Below are 20,327 nucleotides of genomic sequence, written 5' to 3'. Positions count from 1 at the left end.
ACATAAGGGTCCAAAGCAGGATTCAGTGTGTGTGTGATCGAAGTGCCCTGGTGGGAGAGGACTCTGGGCTGGCAGGATTTGAACTGACTCCCAAATCTAGATCAAGGTCATCAGAGAGAAGGATGAAGGGCATCCTAGGAAGGGTAAATGAACCAAGTTAGTTTGAGCTAGGACTGGAGGGGTAAGCTTGTGAAGGGCTTTCAATACCATCCTGTAAAGAAGTTCGGATTTGATGCATCAAGTAATATTCTTCTATCCGTACATTGTCTCTTCCTGTGGCATGCAGACACAAAGGCTTGGCTCTCTACGTTACCGCAGGCATTGCAGTACTGTATCCCAAGTACTGTTTAGCTTAGGTGTGGGAAGAGAGGGGAGGTTCTAGTGTATCTCTGATGTTTGGTAAGATACTAACTTAGACCGGGAGGTGGATTATTTACAATGTTGAGTCGACTTATTTTTCCTAGGTTGCAGGGATGGGAAATCAGGCAACTTTTGAATGTCTCCTTACATACGGCGAAAAGCTTGTTTGGGTGTGGACTGAGGTCGCCCACAGGAATAGGAAACCTCTTAGTTGGCTGGGGCAATTCCAGGTGTAGGAATCACCTGGAGATCTTGTTAAAATGCAGATACTGAGTCAGCAGATCTGAGGTTGTGCATTTCTAACAGGTTCCCAGAGGATGCAGGTGCTGCGGGCCGGGCCGCGCTTTGAAACAAGGTACCAGGGGACATTCAGAGCGCGTTGGGGGAAGAGAGGCCTGTTGACCATTATCCCTGAAGGAATGAGGATAGTTGCAATCCTTAAAGGGAGGCCTCTCTGCAGTTCCCCACATGGGGGGGGGGGGGCGGAGAGGGTGTGGGGACAAAGAGAAGGACGGCCAGGGCACAGCTGGGAAGGTGGCACCAGGGGAGGGGGAGGCGGCGAGGTGCGTCAGGTACGAGTGTTCCGGTGACGGCGGTCCCGCGGGGCAAGCGGCCTGGGGTCCGCGGCGCGCCTCCTCCCGGCCAAGGCGCGATTTCTGCTCTTTCGGCCCTCGGCGGCTCCCATCGCGGCTCCCGGGAGCGGAGCGGAGACCGCGACGGCGGCAGCCGGTGGCCCCGGCGCGCGGGCGGGCGCACACCCACCCCGCCGGCCCCGGCGCTCCGGCTCCCGGAAGCGGAAGGGGAGCGCGGCCCGGCCTGGGAGACGGCGGCGGCGCCGGAGGAGGAGGAGGAGGGGGAAGAGCCGCTGGCGGCCGCGAGAGCACCGGCGGCGAGAGGCGAGCCCGCCGGCGCCGGTGAGTGTGTGCAGGCGCGGGGCCGACGCGGCTGCCCCCCCTCCCCCACGCCCCCCGCCTTCGCCCCGCAGGGCCCCGGCCGCCGCTGCCCGGCGCCCGCCGCCCTCACCTGGCCGCGCTCCCGCCCCGCGTCCAGCCCCTCCCCGCACCTGCCCCCCGCCCCGAACCCGGCTCGCCGCGGGCCCGGCGGGTCTCTCAGCAGCTGCAGCAGAGCCGCAGCCGCCCGCCAGCTTCCCCTCCCAGAACTGGTGGCAGGGGTGGGGGTGGGTTCCTGCTCCGGTCGAGGTGATTTGGGGTAGTATTTTTTTTTTTTTTTTAAATTTGTTAAATGTGTGTCCCGAGTTTATCGCCTGGAAACTACAGTTTTCCCTCTCTGCACCCCCGCCCAGAGACCTGCGCAGGGATCCCGGGTTTATTTATGCTACCACAGCCTTTCATTCATTTCCAGATCCCTGGTGTGGGGCTGCAGAGGACTAGCAGGAGCAGAAATAGTTTGCTCCTTTATTGACCTTCTGCCTCCCTCCCCCGGATCCAAGAGTGATTTTGAGAAAATGGCTCACGGATGGCAGCAGTTTGCGCTTGTTACCATTCGCTATAATAAATAGGTCGCTGGATTTTAAGTGGGGAGTCCATTTAAAGTTGTGGTTTCTCAAGCTATATTTGGGTCACATCTTAAAATCCCTTGTGAGTCAGTCAGTGGAGGATGTCTGTATCTCTAGGGCTGAGAGAACCTGACCGGTTATTACTCGAAAATATTGCAGCATAGCAGTCCATAAAAGTACAAGGGGGGGGCGGGGAATCAAGGTCATTGTGGGTGGGTCATAAATCATAGTGTAAAGTTACAGCCTGAAAGACGACTGAGGATAATTAAGCACAAGTTGTGTCAAATGGATCCTCAGCCTAGGATGCTAATATGTAACCTGTAAAAAGAATTCACTACCTTCCTTGTGGTAGTAATAATAATAATAACAACGAATAATAATAGTTATCATTTGATGACCGCCTGGTATGTGCTGTCCCTGGCTTTTTTTGTGTAATGTCTTGTTAAATCCTTCCATTTCTTCAGATTTTACAGATGAAGTCCAGAGCGGTGTTTTATTTTGCTTTAGTTGTGCAACCTCTTAATGGCCAAAAAGATTTTTGAAGAAGAGATGAGGTGAGAAATCAATGGGAAGGAAAGGACTAAATGAGATTTAGTGTAGTGGAAAGAAAAACGACATTCTAGTCCCATTGCTTGTCACAATCTAGCTCTGGGGTCATGGATAGGCCAGTGACCCATGCTGTTTTCTCAGCTATACAACTAAGGAGTTAGGCTAAGTTATTTAAGGCTTATTTTAGCTTTCCCATACTACTTGGCATATGCTACGTTTGTAATTAATTTAAAACCCTTTAACATGCATGTTAAAAGCACATTTTAAGCATATACCTGAAGAAGTATTGGTAAAATTGTATCAAAATATGACTAAATCTATATTTCCATACTTTTGGAATAGTACGTGGCCTAGTTCTAGAATTCCTCATTGGGGATATAAAACAATGGGATTATATCAGGTCCCTTCTGTTAAACGCAACATCCTTTAGAAGCTGTCATTGGAATAAATGAAACAGAGTGTATTTTAAATGATGGTAACTGTCACACTGCCTATCTCTGGGGTATTTTATTTAATAAAATAAATGCATTTTAAGATGCATCCATGTAACCACCAGCTTAACAGGTAGATTCTAAAGGAGTAATAATCAGTGAATCACAAAATTTTTACTTATTTGCCCACTGCCCGATTTCTGTAATTCCTAGGGATTGATTCCGAACCTGTGGAAGAGTGCGTGGATAACATAATGTCACGTATTAGTGAAGAAACTAATTGAGGAGTCTAGTATTGTCTCCACGGAGCTTTTTTCTGGGATTGCAATGGAGTGTGAGTCAATACAGCCTTTTTCAGCGTAGAACACTTCATAGTCGTATCAGTATTAACAGGCATAACAGGGAAGGCGGAGGAAAAGCCATTTTTATTACCGGGGACTTGTTCCCTAAGCTCAGTTTTACTTTACATTAAGGCATAAAGGAATTTTATATTGCTTTAGTAAAACATTAGGGCTCAGATTCAATTTTTCGAGTGCACTAAATATAAATGGCATTTTAACATCCAGTAGAATAATTAGTGCATTTATGCTTCTTATTGAAGTTGAAAATATTTGAACTATTTTGAATCCGTGGAAAACACAGGTAAAAGACAAGAAAAGGTGGAAAACCCCCAGTTTTTCTTGTAGGCGGCATAGTGACTTTTTTGGTTCAGCATCTTTGGTAAATTGAATAAACCTAGTTATTCACAGATGTGCGTACTCTCTCTGCACTGCTCTCTCTGGGGGTTATCTCCCCCAAAATACCTTAGTGTGATGGTAGTTTATTTACTTCTCTCCCTCTTTTGATGTACCCTAGGAAAAAGATGGGACTTTTCCAAAGTTTGTCTTTGGCCTTTTAGGTCTCCCGTTTGTGCTTTTTCCCTCGGGTAGATTAACCTCATTTAAGAGCCTGAGCAGATATCTGCTCTCTCCATCTACCTGTTACTGCTTCCACAAAAGGGCAGGTTAGGTAAAATTAGTATTTTACCACTCACCGATTAATTTTATTGTAGTTATAACTCAACACGCTCGGTGTGATCTCAACCAGGCTTCTGATTTTAAGCCTTTTATCCCATAATTATGGAATGAAACCTAACCTACTGCAGGGTGTTCAGCTTCAAGCAAGTCAGGAGTGATTTTTTTTTTTCCTCGTTTAGTGTTGTTATTTTCTTTTTTTTTTTTTTTTTAGTTTTGAGAGAGAGAAATAGCATGAGTGGGGGAGGGGCATAGAGAGAGGAGAGAGAGCGAGAATCCCAAGCAAGCTCCCCATCAGCAGTGAGGAACCTGATGTGGGGCTTGAACTCACAAACTGTGAGATCACGACCTGAGCCAAAGTTGGACACTTAACGAACTGAGCCACCCAGGCACTTGGTCTTTTAGTGTTATTCTTTTTTTTTTTTTTTTCAACGTTTATTTATTTTTGGGACAGAGAGAGACAGAGCATGAACGGGGGAGGGGCAGAGAGAGAGGGAGACACAGATCGGAAACAGGCTCCAGGTTCCGAGCCATCAGCCCAGAGCCCGACGCGGGGCTCGAACTCCCGGACCGCGAGATCGTGACCTGGCTGAAGTCGGACGCTCAACCGACTGCGCCACCCAGGCGCCCCTTTTAGTGTTATTCTTAAACTGAGCCTGCTTTGGTAAAGCTTGGTGTGAAAGACCTCTGATTTAGGGTTTTTTGTTTTTTTCTTTTTTCAACCTATCTTGGTGTAGTGGGTGCTAGGGGTAAGTCGCTAGTTTCCCTTCCCCCTTGGAAGAACTTGCCAGGTTCATTTCTGGCTTTTACTGTATCCGAAGGGTTTCCTTGTGCCATGTTTGAAGCCAAAGCTTATCTGTTGTCTTCCGTCCCTGCTCTGCATTCAACTCCAATTCTTGTCTTGTCTTTCCTGGCCCTTTCCCGCCTCCCTGCCTTCCTACGTGAAGATTCCCATGCCGACATTTTGTACTGCCTGAAGCAACATTTGGTCTCTTTAATTCATATCGTCCACACCTTCCGAGTGATTTGTACTTTCTGTTAGGAGATTCTGATGAAGTGTGTCCCTGTAGTGCAATATTTTTAATAGAGATATTAACTTACCTTTATTTCTCACTCATGAAGCAGGTACACAGAGGAGTAATGGCTCATGTTCAGTTTTGCCTAGAATGGAGTGATTTGAAGACCTGTTCTAGAAGCAGGTTCGTGAGACCATTGATGGTGCAAGGGTGTTCTGCTTTGACACCTCTGCCCACCACATTTTCACAGAGTCTTCTTGGAGAACTCAGCGTTGAGTCAAAGTTCCCGACTTCACTAACTCATTCTTCACTAATTTCTGAAATTGGGTCCTGATTTGCTCCCATGTTTCCGTCCTTAACTTACCAGCCCAAAGAGATTGGGTTTACAGGTTTTAGTTCAGTCTCTCTGTTTGAGATCAGATCTCTGTTTTCGGTTTTCTGCTTGAGGAGACCTCATGCCAACATGTGGAAAGAAAACTTCTCTCTATGCTTCAAGTACGATACCAGCTGAGCGGCTGGGTCTCCTGAGATTGCTCATCTTTGACAAGTGTTCTCAGATGTTAGCTTTAGAGGAAGTAGAGCTGGGGCGTGGTTAAGTTGTATCACGACTCGATTTTTAAAAATGGGGACCCAGAAACATCTGGAGTTTACAAGACTAGAAGTAAAACTTCTTTTTGTCTCTCTTCCTCTCCTATCCCCACTCCCCTTTCAAGTTACTATTTTGAGAGTTCCTTATCATTTGTCAGGCAGTTTCTCATTTAAGCGTGATGACAATTCCAGGAGTTATTTTTATCACCATTTTACAGATGGCTAAACTGAAGCTTGAGAAGAAACTGCAGCCTGGAGAGCTAATAAGCTGTGTCAGAATTCGAATGTGGCTCTCTTTTTCGTTTCCCCACAGGGTTAATTTCCTACGCTGTTGAAATAAGCTGAATACCTATGTGTATTTAAAAAATTGAATTACATCGTTGGCTAATTGTTAGAGACAGCTATAGCCTGATAGTTTAGGTAGAATTATTTAATGTGGCCAATTTTCAGAGTAGATAACATCAGAAGTTAAATGTCTGTATAAATATGTTTAAAAGTATATAGTTGTAACTTTATTTTCAGAAGCAGTTATAAGTTTAGGGGTGCCTGGGTGGCTCAGTCCGTTAAGCGTCTAACTTCGGCTCAGGTCATGATCTCACGGTTGGTGGATTCGAGCCCCGCATCAGGCTCTGTGCTGACAGCTCAGAGCCTGGAGCCTGCTTCAGATTCTGTGTCTCCTTCTCTCTGTATCTCCCCTGCTTGCACTCTGCCTCTGTCTCTCTCAAAAATACATAGACATTAAATATTTTTAAATAAAAATTTAAAAAAGCAATTATAAGTTTAAATTTTATATTTTCACATATTAACCATCTCTCTTGGGAACTTTCTGTGGGAAGTTTTATTGTATTTTTTTTATTAAATTTTTTTTTAATGTTTATTTATTTTTGAGACAGAGAGAGACAGAGCATGAACGGGGAGGGGCAGAGAGAGAGGGAGACACAGAATCGGAAGCAGGCTCCAGGCTCCGAGCCATCAGCCCAGAGCCCGACGCGGGGCTTGAACTCACGGACCGCGAGATCGTGACCTGAGTTGAAGTCGGACGCCTAACTGACTGAGCCACCCAGGCACCCCTATTGTATTCTTTTAGAAATAGCAATGTTAAAAATATTTAATGACCCTTTATAGTTATGAAACTTTGGTACGTTCTTTGTTATCCCAAAATTACCTGAAGTTTTAAGCCTAGCATTGTTTCTGTCCCTCTTAGGTGAGATTTGATTCCGTGATGTCAGTGAGACTGTTGAATTAGATAAAATGTTTATCCCATTTGGATGCTATCTCTGGCTGCAGGGTGGCTGTAATAACTGTAAATGTAGGAGGTGTCCTGGAGTCTAAGCCAGTGAATGACTGCGGTTTGACTCATAGACGGTTGACTTGTGCTATTACCTAATAATACTGACAGGAAGTACTGTTTTGCTGAAACATTAGGAAGCCACCCTGGAATCCGAGCCATAGCAGCATTATTGACTTAGGCCATGTTTCAGAACATTTTGTTGTACCACATTTAATTCTGTGTGAGATTTTTTTCTAGAGGAAGATGAATACGTTCATTTGCTCTTAGAGTAGCAGCTCCCCTACTTTGTCATTCCATATTTTGTCTCTAAAAATCAAAGGTGCAGGCAAGGAAACCATTCTTAGCTTAGTTCAGAAAGTTAGAGTAGAAACAAATAATATTTGACAATCTGACAATCACGGAGCACAGAGTAATTGATGCTGGGAGAAAATACAGTTACAAAAATCTATACAGGGAATGGAAATGATAATGATTTTGGTGTATTTTTCACATCCTCAGTATGTAACAGTTTCCTTTTGCTTTGGTAAGCAGTATGCTTAACAAACTTGTAACTTGTTTATTTCCTGTCTTGGAGAACGGTACCACCCTTTACATAGTCCCTAAGCGGAAAACTTGGGAGCCATCCTACAATCTGCCCTTTGATTCCAATTGATCACCAAGTTCTATCAGTTTTACTTATTAAATTTTTTTAAGTTTATTTATTTATTTTGAGAGAGAGAGACCATGCGAGCAAGGGAGGGGCAGAGAGGGAGAGAGAGAATCTCAAGCAGTCTCTGCTCTGTCAGCACAGAGCCTGACGTGGGGCTCGATCTCACAAATCATGGGATCAGGACCTGAGCCAAGATCAAGAGTTGGCTGCTTAGCCGACTGAGCCACCCAGGTGCCCTAGTTTTACTCGTTGAATTCTTAATCTGCCCTTTTCCACATGCCTCCTGTCTTAAGCGTTCCTTCTTCACCCCCTCCTCTCCGCACCCCCCTTCTAAGTCACTGCTGTTGTGGCCTTATCATGTACCCTCATTTCTCACCTGGGTGACCAGTAGCTTATAGTCAGTTTTGGAGCACTATCCATCCGCCCAAGTCCATTCTTCATAGCATGGCTATTCTTTCCAAGGTGCAGACTTCATCATGGTATTCTTCTCCCTGAAATCCTACAGTGATTTCCCACTCTGCCAAGTGCAAAGTCCAGACTCATTGGCATAGTTTAACAGTGTTTTTCACTGGGATCACTCGTTTCTTGTGGGTCATGAAATCACTTGAGTGGGCTGTGACTAGAATTATGTATGTATTTAAAATGAACTAGAATAAAATAGAAGAACAGTAGCGGAGTCCATCGCGTATATTAAATAGACTTTTTCAGTCCTGTATTTCATATAATCAGAGTGTCAAACATTTATATTTCTGTGTGTACTCGTGTTGTAATGAACTCTATTTCTTGGAGTTGAGTGTGCTCAGAAGGTTAAACATGTTTTACGTCATTCTTCCATGTGCAATGACCAGGCATTTCACTTTACTAGGGTTTTCTCTGCCTGCTTTTGTACTTTTGCTTCTTTTGCTCCCGTGGTCAGAAGAGCCTCCGTTCTTTGACGCGCTAACTCACAGGTTTACTCTCTCCAGAAACCTTTTCCTGATGGCAACTTACCATGAGAAATGCATTCTGTATTGCCACCTTGTATGCACATAAATACTCACACAACTGAAAAAAGTTCCATGAGCCAATACCCATCTTGTATGAGATGCAGTCTTGCCCTCTTGCCCCCTATCTTATGTTGTCTTACATGGTATCGATCTTGTCTGTTAACTAGTCCGTCTCCATTGAGGATGGGGCCCATCTCTTTTTTATCTGTATCCAGTGCAGAGGCATAATGTATAGTCAATAGATGTTAATTGAATTAGTGAAATACTGAATTGGTATATGTATATTATCTAGAACTCTCTACAGTATTATTATTTAAGCTTGAACTATAGAAGCTAACTTTTATGGTTGATTCTCTTAACGGTTCATTATAGGAGGATAACTTTTCCTTACAGCATTTTAAACTAAAACTTGCTTCTGTTTTAAACTCTTCATTTTATGTTAATCAGTTGCAATTGGATAGTTCTAGCCTCACATCTTGATAGACATTACGTTGCATCTTGTCTCATGAGTGATCTCAGAATCTTGTCATTTTGTGCTTTGTGGTCAAGAGTTTGATGAAGCCCAAATGTTGGACACAGGATACTAATTTGATTTTATGGGAACTGGGTGGTTTCAAAAGAGAGAACTTTCATGTATGATGGAAATCAAGTGCAGATTTTGGGGGAGATGGGGTGGGAAATGAAAACAAAGTCAGGTGAAATGGAGTTCTCTTATTTCTGACTTTAAAACCTTTGTAATTGACATTTTCACAGTCAGAATATTTTAGAGGCTTATAATTTTTATCTTTTGTGAGAGATCATTATTTGTTAAATCATTAATAGATTCTTATGGAGAACGGTTATTGAGGAGAGATCCATTTGTTGGGATGTAATTAAAAAAAGAATGAATCAAGATAAAACCTCTAAATGCAAGTACCAGAAAGATTACAACACATCTTGGTGAATTTCCAATTGGTAAGTCTACATTTAATTTTATATGGGAATATGTTTCTGTATTATGTGTCTTAGTATTCTTAAAGTCTTATGTTTAGATACATTAAATAATTTCTAAAAAAATTTCTAAAAAAAGATAACTGTAGTTACATTATGTTTATTTAAAACATTTCATATTAAATTTTAGTTAGACATTTTCTTAAATAAGAAATTTCTTTTTCCATGAGAAAAGTAATTTGTACGTAATATGAATTTCAAAAACATTTTCTGAATTAAAAATCTGATATGGCTTGCAGCTGATGCTTCTGCACTACATTTAAAAAAATACTAATTTTAAAACCATTTAATATAAGGGTAATAAATATAGTGATAACGAGAGACTTAAATATTTTGTGTATAAGGTTGTGGTGTCTAATCAGACTCCCTCAGCTTTCTTTATTTTTCAGTTGGTGGAAAAGAATTTATAAGTACATATGTTTATTAATAAACTTAGAAGAACCCATAATCCATACATAGAAAGTGAGAGCTTTCTTCTCACTACTGTGTCCTTCGTAAGCCCAGTGATAACCACTCGTGTTAACAGGTTGGTGGATGTGTTTTCTTCTATACTTTTTTACTTACACACACATGTTATTTTTTAAATAGTTTATTTATTTTGAGAGAGAGACAGAGAGACAGACCCAAGAGGGCCCCGTGCTGTCAGCGCAGAACCTGATGCGGGGCTCAAACTCATGAACTGTGAGATCATGACTTGAGCCGGAATGAAGAGTCAGACGCTTAACTGCCTGAGCCACCCAGGCACCCCTATATTTTTTTTTTGACAAAAAACAATAATGCCATACAAACTTTTCTGTAATTTGCTTTCCCATGTAACATTTACATTTGAAAAATTTTAAACACAAGAGTTGAAAAAATTTTATAGTGTAACATCTGAATATCCCTCACCTAGATAATATAACTAATGTTTTATTAAGCTTCGTCACATGCTCATCCATCTCTTGGTCCATCTGACAATCCACTTTATTATTTTTTTTTGGCTCCGTTTCATAGTAAATTGCAGATATCAGTACATTTCTTCCACTCCCTCCCCGATACTTCAGCCTGCGTATCATTAACTAGAGTTCAGTATTGGTTTATAGGGTTTTTTAAAAGGCATATTTACATACCATGAAATGCACCAGTCTTAAGTGTACGTTTGCTGACTTTTGGCAAATTCATAACCTGTGTATCTCAGACTCCTATCAAGATAGAGATCTTTATGAGGGAACCAGAAAGTTCCCTTTATGCCTTTTCTTGTCTATCATTATCCTCCTCTCCTCCAGGAAACCACTGTTAAGCTTTTTCTCATGTAACTTGCATTCTTTCATTCAGCACTTTGTGGGGGTAGCCACGTGCCGATCTAGATCTACCTCCTTTTCTCCTTTCTTTTTTTCTTGTAAAATTGTGGTAGCTTGGGGGTACCTGGGTGGCTCAGTCGGTTAAGCGTCCGACTTCGGCTCAGGTCACCATCTCACGGTTCGGGAGTTTGAGCCCCGCGTCGGGCTCTGTGCTGTCAGCAAGAAGCCTGCTTCAGATCCTCCTTTCCCCCCTTCTCTCTGCCCCTCCCTTGCTCGCGCTCTCTCTCTCTCAAAAATAAACATAAAAAAATTAAAATTGCAGTGGCTTGGAAGTAGTCGACACCTTGGAGGTCTCATAGCTTATTTGACCATCCCCCTCCCTCTTCGTGAACATTGAAGTTGTGCCATATCTGTACGATTACGAAAGGCGCTGTGTACAACACCTCGAATGTATATCTACCTCTGCACTCCGATGAGTACCTTGGTATCTGTGACTAGAAATAAACTACTGGGTCAAAGAGTTTGACATTTTAATAGAGACTGCTAAATTGCCCTCTGAAGATGATTGTATCAGTTTACATGCATACCAGCAATGGGTGAGAGTGTCCTCTCCTGTACGCTCTCTCAAGACTGGATAATCCGTCTTTCTAAAAGGTTTTAAATACAAGGGATGAAAAATAGGCCTAGTTATTTCACATTTTCCTCATCAGTAATGATGAGCCACTGAATTTTTTTCCTTTGTGAATTGCTTCTCTATGTATTTACTTCATATGCCTCTTACCAGTCATACGTTGTAATCTTTTTGTTTAATGTTTATTTATTTATTTTGAGAGAGTGAGAGAGAGATGGCACCAACAGGGGAGGGGCAGAGAGAGAGAGGGGGAGAGAGAGAATCCCAAGCAGGCTCTGCACTATCAGTGCAGAGCCCCATGCAGGGCTCGAACTCCCGAACTGTGAGATCATAACCTGAGCCGAAACCAAGAGTTGGATGGACAGTTAACTGACTGAGCCACCCAGGTGCCCTGTTGTAATGTTTTTTTAAAAGGGATGCTGTATCTTTTAACTTCGTCTTTGGTGTGTTTTAGGCTTCACAAATTTTAATCCTCATGTGGTTACGCTTCACTTATGGGTCTTGTTTGTGAAGGTCTTACTCATTCTGAGATTATAAAACCACTTGCTATTTTCGTCTACTACTTTTGCTTTTTATTTGGCATTTGGAAGAGAAAAATCACTGTGAACTGAGGTGACAGGAAAAATTTCATAGGGAGAGTGAGATTCAAATTGACCTTGAATTATGACTTGAATTGAAAAAGAGGTAAGCAAAATAATAGGGCCATTTCGGATAGGAGGAATGAGAGAAGGAATATTTTTTTCATATTCACGAACAGTCATAAGACCAGTGGCTGAGGCGGAGAGTCCTATAAAACTGGAAGTTTCGAGCTCACATTTCTAGGTTTCCTGTAAATACTTTTGGCCAATTTTTATCATTTTCTGAAATGTGCGTTTTGATGTTATCATTTTCTGTCATATAATAGTTTTCCAAATCCCTTTCTTTTCCGAGTGACTCGAATATTCTTCCCGAGGAAAATACATGGTAAAATTTAGTTGCCTGAAAAGGCAAGAAAAGAAAGGTGGTTTCCTACTAGAATGGTTTGAGTGTTGTAAATATTTATGTAGTCTGGTTTATTAGAGTTGAATTATAATATCTTTTAAAAAAGTTTGTGCGGTAGTAATTTACATCATTATTGAAGTTAGTCACGGCACTCAAGTAGAGTTACCAGATAGCAATCTTCAAAAATGTTGAAGTACCAGTAGGTCTACTAAGTTACATCAAAGTTTGAGTCATGAGCTCACCATTTAATGTACCAATTAGCCTGTTCGAATCTCTATAGCTAATGAAAGTATTTTACAAATGCCACCCTGGAGACCGAACAGCAGCAGTGTGTTCAGTTCGGTTGTGGGTCAGGATGCGTAATAGTTTCTGTTCAGCCGGAAGCCACGCCTGGTGGATATTAAGCGAGTGGAGTGACCCTACAACTCTGCCAGCTACGTGTCTCTGGTTGTAACCTGATTTGGAGCTCTGGGAAGACTGCTGTTTGCTTCTGGACAGTCTAGCTGTAAGGCTTCTGTGGCACTAATTTTCGCTTATCAGGTATTTAAAAAAAAACAAAACATTCACCATCTCATTCATTGTTTTCTTTGTCTATCCTTGGCTTACTTTTCCTTGGGGATGCTTATTCTTTTAGAGCTTGTTGTCTGTATCTTTTACATGCAGGAAGAAAAGACACATTTAACTGTACTTTTCAGTATCTAGTATTTTCAGTTGTGAGAAATCTTTTGCAAGAAAAAATGTATTACTTTCTGGTAGAGGAGACTACAGACAGTTCAAAAAAATGAATGAGTAACAGTTCTGCTGGTTGTTTTGCTGGCTTGTCTGCTTTTCCGTTTCTAATATTAATAAATTTAGAAATAAGTAATGAAAGGATCCTGTTCTCTGTAATTATTGGAATTCATGGTCTGTTTTCCAGTCCCGAGTGGAACTGAAACATTGCAAGAAAGAAGGTACATGAAGTTAATAATATTGAACATGTTGAGAAACAGAGCCTTCTGTCATTTCTTTTAGCACTTGATGGTTGGCAAGACTTTAAAAATAAACATTCTCTTTAATGTTTCTCATTTTAACTACGTAGACAGCATACCATTTGTATTTGAGCTCCTTCGGTTTTTAAAATGACGATACCCAGTGTACTCTGTGACTTTCCTCACTTTAATGATCCTGATAGGTCTTTTAATTTTCTAATTGAAAGGTAATGGAGTTCAACTTTTACTTTTTTAGGGCCTGGACACTTTTTCCTATTTTAGAATTCATACGTAAGGACCAGATCTGATTTAAACAATTGGGTTGTGTTATATTTGAGTTCTTGCCTTTTTTTCTGTGGCTCCAGTATTTGCATGTTCTAAGGACGAGAGGATCAGGGTATTACTTTAAAATGAGCTAATCCTAAATCTTTTTACCTAAAGAACATTGGCAAGACCTCTAAGGGGATGGTACCCTGAGTCTTTTCATCTGATGATAGTAAGGGATGAAAATCTGGGAGTCATTCTGGACTCTCTCCTCTGTAACTCCTAATATCCATTCAATTAGTAAAACCTACTGGGATGGTTGTAACTGTTTCCTCACTTGATCTCTTCTCCAAACCTAATTTTGGCTTTTGCCCTTTCTTAGCCTAACTGATCTCTAATTTGATCCTCGACACTAGAGCATCGATAATTTTTTTTTTAAGTATAAATGTCATTAGGCTAACTTCCTTGCTTCAGTAGCTTTCCGGTGCCTAAGAATGAAGTCTCAGCATTGTAACATGGCGTCTTTATGCCATGATGTAGCCCCTTACTTCTCATCACTCACTCTCCACTCAGAGCTTTATGATTTGTGATGGCAGTTTGTAACACTGCCTACAATTTTTGTCGTCTATACCTCCTGCTCTTCCTTCTGTTTGCAGTATTGTCACTTCTCTCTCTCTCTCTTTTTTTTTTTTTAATTTTTAATTAATTTTTTGAGAGAATGTAAAGTAGGTATGGGCAGAGAGAGAAGGGGACAGAGGATCCAAAGTGGGCTCTGCACTGACAGGCTGACAGCAGTGAGCCCGACCTGGGGCTTGAACTCACAAACCATGAGATCATGACCTGAGCCAAAGTCAGACACTCATCCGAGTCACCTGGGGGCCCCTTAATTTTTTGAGAGAGAGAGAGAGAGCACGCGCGAGAGAGTGAGCAAGTATGGAAGGGGGGCAGAGGGAGAGAGAGAGAAGCCTGAGCAGGTTCCACACACTTAGTGTGGAGCCTGACGAGGGGCTCAATCCCATGACCCTGAGATCGGGACCTGAGCCGAAATCAAGAGTCAAACGCTCAACCGTCTGAGCCACCCAGGCGCCCCTGGGTAACATTTACTCATCTTTTAAAACTGAACTCATATTTTACCAGTTACAGGAAGTCTTGCCCTCATTTACCTAGTCTCCATCCTCTATGCCTCTGGTGACATCTTGTCCACATCTCTGGAACTTAGCATGTTCTATTAAATCTTATGATTCTTTCCCCCACTAGGCTATTGGTTTCTTTAAGCAAAGGCAATGTCTCGTTCATCACTGTATCTATAATAACTTGTATAGAGTGGAGGCTCCGTGAATAAATTTGTTGAACTGAGTTCAACTCCTTGCCCTAACGTTGAAGCCTTAGGGAAGCTTTTGGATCAGCTGTTCCTCGATATCGGTCAGCTCTATCAGAGACACCTGGGGAACATTTTAAATCCTTTTATTGGTTTTTGAGCTTTACTCCATAAGGAATTATGATTCAGTAGATCTGGAATGAGGCTTGTGAATAAGTATTTTTAAAAAGCTCCTCAGTTGATTCTGGTTTGTTTACGGGTTTGAGAAACATTGTCCTGGTTATTATTGTGTTATTCCATTGTATTTTCTGTAAAAGGTGCCCCCCCTTGACCTTATATAGTAATTTATTGTTTAAGCTTATAAATTATATCTACTAAGGTAGGGATATGTTTTACATCACTTTTTTGGTACCATAAATATTTTTAACACATATGAAAAAAGCCCCATTTAAATAGGGGTCTCCTTTTTTTTTTTCTTTTCAAATTTGTACTTAATTCTTGTTAGTTAACATACGGTGCAATATTGGTTTCAGGAGTAGAATTCAGTGGTTCATTACTTACATACAACACCCAGTGCTCATCCCAACAAGTGCCCCTTAATACCCATGCCCTCTCTAGCCCATCCCCCACCTATCTCCCTTATCAACCATCAGTTCTCTATCTCTAAGAGTCTCTTATGGTTTGTTGCCCTCTCTCTTCCCCACCCCCCTGCCCACGTTCCTTGGTTTTGTTTCTTAAATTCCACATATGAGTGAAATCATATGGCATTTGTCTTTCTCTAACTTATTTCGCTTAACATAATACACTCTAGCTCTATCCGTGTCATAGCGAATGGCAAGGTTTCATTCTTTTTGATGGCTGAGTAATATTCCATTGTATATGTATGTACACCACATGTTCTTTATCTGTTCTTCAGTCGATGGACATTTTTGGGCTCCCTCCATCGTTTGGCTATTGTTGATAATGCTGCTATAAACATTGGGGTGCATGTACTCCCTTCGAATTCGTATTTTTGTATCCTTTAGGCAAATACCAAGTAGTATAATTGCTGAATCATAGGGTAGTTCTATTTTTAACTTTTTGAGGAACCTCCATACTGTTCCCCAGAGTGTCTGCACCAGTTTGCGTTCCCACCAGTGGTGCAAGATGGTTCCCCTTTCTCCACATCCTTGCCAGCATTTTAAACAGGAGTCTTCTTGAGTTGACAGTAAGAAGATTAGTTGGGCTTCGTTCCATGAATTTAAATATTTTTGGCAATTTGTAATTCCTTTTCGCTTTTCATTAAAATTTTTTAAAATGATTTTTTAAGCGTTATATTGTGACCTAAACTAAATTGCACAAATCTTAAGTGTACAGCTCCGTGAATTTTTACATGTGTATGTACCCTTGAAGCACCACCTAGGTCAAGATACAGACCATTACTAGCCCCTCAAAGTTTCCCTTATGTCCTTTTCTAGTTAGTAAACACCCCTCCCACCACAAGATGACCACTATTTTGGCTTGTGTGAGCATCTGTTAGTGTTACGATTAAAAGTTCTAAAACATCTGGCACATATCTTTTGACCTGTGTCTCATTTGTCTTGGGTTAACCTATGGAATTACGGGGTTCGGGACAGACTTGTGTTTAACTTCAGAAGGTAGTGCCAGTTAACGCTCCCATGATAGCAGTTCATGGTGGAAGCCAGAATTAAATTATGTGAAACTTATGATGAAACTTGAATGTCCTGAAAGTTCTCTGTTTTCCAGTGTGTTTCATTTTGTCAAAAATATGCAAAGAAAACTCCACGTCATTTTTATAGTTGCCAGGAATGTAGTTTTGTTTTAGTCAAATAATTTTTTCTATATAAGTAATTTTTTTCTTTCTTACCTCTCCTTAGGGTCGTCTTCCTTGTGGGTTGGCAGGCAGTTGTAGGACTGCAAAATGGGTCTCCGGATTCACTTTGTTGTTGACCCACATGGTTGGTGCTGCATGGGTTTGATTGTCTTTGTCTGGTTATACAATATTGTCTTAATTCCCAAAATTGTCCTCTTTCCTCACTATGAAGAAGGACATATTCCAGGCATATTAATAATAAGTAAGTTTCTGATCTTTATTTCTTTATATTATTAAAGAATTTTCTCGTTGTGAATGTATTTGGAGTATAGTGCCACTATGATAACCTTTCTTTTAGTGTTGGTGTTATTCATGTTATTTACTAAATTATGGAAGTTTTAAAAAGACTGGCTTTTCTCTCTTTTGCAGGGTTAGATAAATGTGGTCATCTCCATATCTAACTCTGCAAAACATATGAAGGTCATTTTGTTTCAAATGAAACTGGCACATTACTGCTATTTTGTGTGTGTCTGTGTATTTTTAATGTGTTTCTATTATGTACTTATTTCAAATGTGGAAGGAGTTTTCAGAATGAAGATGGTATATATTACAGAAATGAGAATTTCATGATGCAAAAATTATTACGATGTTGTTTATGATAACACTTTGAACTTCTGGATAATGATTTTCTGCTGTAGTTCATTTAGTGCTGGCTTGCTTATGATGAAAAGAATAAGATTGAAAATGATATATTTTACATGTACATGGATGGCATTTACAGTTACCTTGTACATTATGTCATTTTGACCTCACAAGTCCTGTGGGTGATACGCTCTCTGTGGTACAAGGGATAAAACCGATCGGTACCATGCAGTCAGCCCTGGGGTTAGCGCTCAGACCAAGTTTCCTATTACAGGTGCATTGCCTTCTCTTCACAGCCCCGCCCCCACCTCCGCCAAATGCCTATTTTTTATTCATTTAAAAGGCAGAATTATAATGAATGGCTCTGTTTTTCCTTACTGCTATTTTTCTAGTTACTCTTAAAAACTCAAAATTTCTAGATTCTTTATTTTCACATTATGTAAATATTTTAAGATCTATTGAAAGGAGCAATCGATGTCACTAACTCAAGGTAATTTTGAAGCTAGCCAGTTGGAGGCATGATAAAGTTTAATTGTAGGATAGGTTTTAAAATGCTTTGATTCTGTCACATATAGTACTTGTAGTAATTAAAAGGGAACCCATTCATTTATGCCATTATTGACAAGGAATTTGTTAATAAAAAAATCTGATTTATAACAAGTTTGTCAGTTATTATGCAAAATAATATTTAAAGATAATACGTTTGAGAAAGTCCTCGTGGCAGTATTATTTGATGAATGAAATGAAATGGATCATTTAACTTTTCCATTTTAGTTTTTGAAAATTATCCTGATGGTATTAATGAAAATACACATTTAAACTTTAAATATGCTTCTTGATAAAATGTTTTGAAGAATAAATGCCTCATTTACTTACTTAACTTTCTTATTTCTTTCAAAGTATTCTATGGCATTGCCATATTTTGTCTGGTTGCTTTAGTGAGGGCCTCAATAACTGACCCAGGAAGACTCCCTGAGAACCCTAAGATTCCACATGGAGGTACGATACTCTTCAGATTTATCAATTTGACTGTACCTGCATTATTATTATCTTTGTGAATGCATTTCACAAAGCCTTTAGTATGTACTCATTACATATGTCATCTACGAGCTCTCAAGTCTTTTCTCAACTGTCTCCGTACTAGATTTCTTTCTTTATAGTTGCAAACGTCAGCTGACTCCTGTATCCCCCACTCCCTGACTCTTCTGTGTAGTTTACTTGTTTGCTTGTTTTTCTCGCCTCCCACACTACATCTGTATAGCCTGTGTGAGGGTGTAGATTTGTTATTTCGTTTTCTTCCTCGGTTCGGTGCAGTATCCTTAGTGCCCGTCTCTGTCATTTGGTAGATGCTGGGTAAACACTGGTTGAGTGATACATAATTACCTGATGTATTTTTATTTCATAAAGGAATCTTTTTGATCGTGTCCCTTGCTTCATGCATGATATTATAAATAGAATAGTGCTTAGAGTCAATATTTGTGGTTTAATGATACTATTGCCTGTGTTTTTCCAAGTTCTAACAATTCAGTGAAAAATTTGACAGATTTTATTCTAGTGTCAGTTGAAGGTAATTTAGGATCAGCTTATTGCATGATAACCGTTCGAACCACAAAAATGAATTGAAAATGTGTTGCTTGTTTTATTGCGTGCTGGGGATAGTGACCCTTGCTTACCTTCTTTCCTCAGTTTCACTCTTTGGTCATTTGCCATATGAGCTTTGAGAACTCTCTCTGTACTTTCTTCTAATGAGAAATGTATAGGACTTTGTTCTACATTAGAGAGCCAGAATACTTTTTCTAGTACTTCAGTGATTTCCAAACTTGCTGCACATTAGAATCCGCAGGGGAGATTTTAAAAATTTCAATGTCCTGATCACCTATGTTAATTTAATCAGAATGTCTGGAGGTGGGAACCAGGTATCAATATTTTTCAAAGATCCCAGGTGATTGCAGTGTGTCAGAAATTGGGGAACCTATTCATTCCTTCTGAAATTAGATTAGTGACAAGTCACTTAAAGAATCTTCCTTAAGTCCCTGGTTGTTGTTTTTTGCGGCCCGTCATTTAGGGACATACTTGGCTTTGCAAGTTTGATGATTAAATGGGAATGATATGACACTGACGTTTACATAGCTGTGAGAGTTTCTGAGAACTGTGTCAAATATTTTGTTTCTATTAACTTACAGAAACAGTGTCACCATCAGGTTGGTCTGTGGGCACACACGCACACGTGCACGTGTTTGCGGGGGGAGGGTGACAGTCTGCAGTTTGTACAGAACCTCTTTTCTCAACCAGCCCAAACCGAAGGTTCTCTAACATCTTGATAAATGTGCTGCCTACTTCAACTCTAAAACCCACTGTTTCCAGAAAATTAGAGAAGCAGGTTTTTCCTAACCCATGACCCATTTCCTAGGAAATCTTTAACTTGCAGTGGTCACTCACACGCCTGCATGTATCAGATACTGCAAATCAGAGAAAGGGGCCAAAAAGGAACTTGAAAATCTCATATCCACAGACAGCAGCCACTACTCAGCTACAGTGAAATTGTCACGTAGGCCCAGTATTCTTAGATCTTAGAATTTTTAAAGAGGAAAACAGAGAATCTCGGTTTTTAAGAGAAATTTAAGGATTTGAAGACAATTGACAGCTAATTAAAAATTTAAAAAACACTGGTTTTAAAAGAATGCTAAACAAATTATGAAACCGCCGGGTTACCTTTAGCTGACAGGCCCCAGTGATGGAGGACTGCGTGGCATCCTGCTGCTGTTTGGATGTCTGCATCCTATCTGGTCACGGTTGACGTGTGGCCTGTTTTTCTTCCCTGAGTTCCGAAGACTTATCTTTTGCCCAGTTGAAAAAAAATACATTCGTCATATTTCAATGTTTCCAGAGTCTTTTCCTGTCTCCTCTCATCTGATCCTCGTGGCAATTTTATGAGGGAGGTAGACCGAATAATCAAGAGTGTAGACTGTCACACAGCAGGTTGTTAAAGACCTACTGTGACATCCCAACACTTGTCTCCATCATCTTGTTTACCGTGTATC

General features: G+C 40.7%; 1 protein-coding gene across 7 annotated transcripts in view; it reads left to right on the top strand.

The window, feature by feature from the left end:
* The first annotated feature begins 1,136 nt into the window (after positions 1–1,136).
* The window catches only part of ZDHHC21 (zinc finger DHHC-type palmitoyltransferase 21), a 68,798-nt gene continuing 49,607 nt past the window's right edge, over positions 1,137–20,327 (top strand). The window contains exons 1-6 of one of the 7 annotated variants that reach the window (XM_023242331.2): positions 1,144–1,274; positions 2,341–2,430; positions 9,222–9,353; positions 9,779–9,915; positions 16,709–16,906; positions 18,187–18,285. In XM_023242331.2, coding sequence (XP_023098099.1) covers positions 16,753–16,906; positions 18,187–18,285 — 253 coding nt within the window. In that variant the 5' untranslated portion in view covers positions 1,144–1,274; positions 2,341–2,430; positions 9,222–9,353; positions 9,779–9,915; positions 16,709–16,752. Of the gene's footprint in view, positions 1,275–2,340; positions 2,431–3,069; positions 3,191–9,221; positions 9,354–9,761; positions 9,916–11,689; positions 12,822–16,708; positions 16,907–18,186; positions 18,286–20,327 lie in introns of those variants that run through there. The other 6 variants (XM_023242330.2, XM_023242333.2, XM_023242332.2 and 3 more) reach the window with 6 other exon arrangements.

Source organism: Felis catus, chromosome D4 (genome assembly GCF_018350175.1).
Source record: "Felis catus isolate Fca126 chromosome D4, F.catus_Fca126_mat1.0, whole genome shotgun sequence".
In the NCBI taxonomy this organism is placed as follows: Eukaryota; Metazoa; Chordata; class Mammalia; order Carnivora; family Felidae; genus Felis; species Felis catus.
This window is presented reverse-complemented; position numbering and strand designations above follow the sequence as displayed.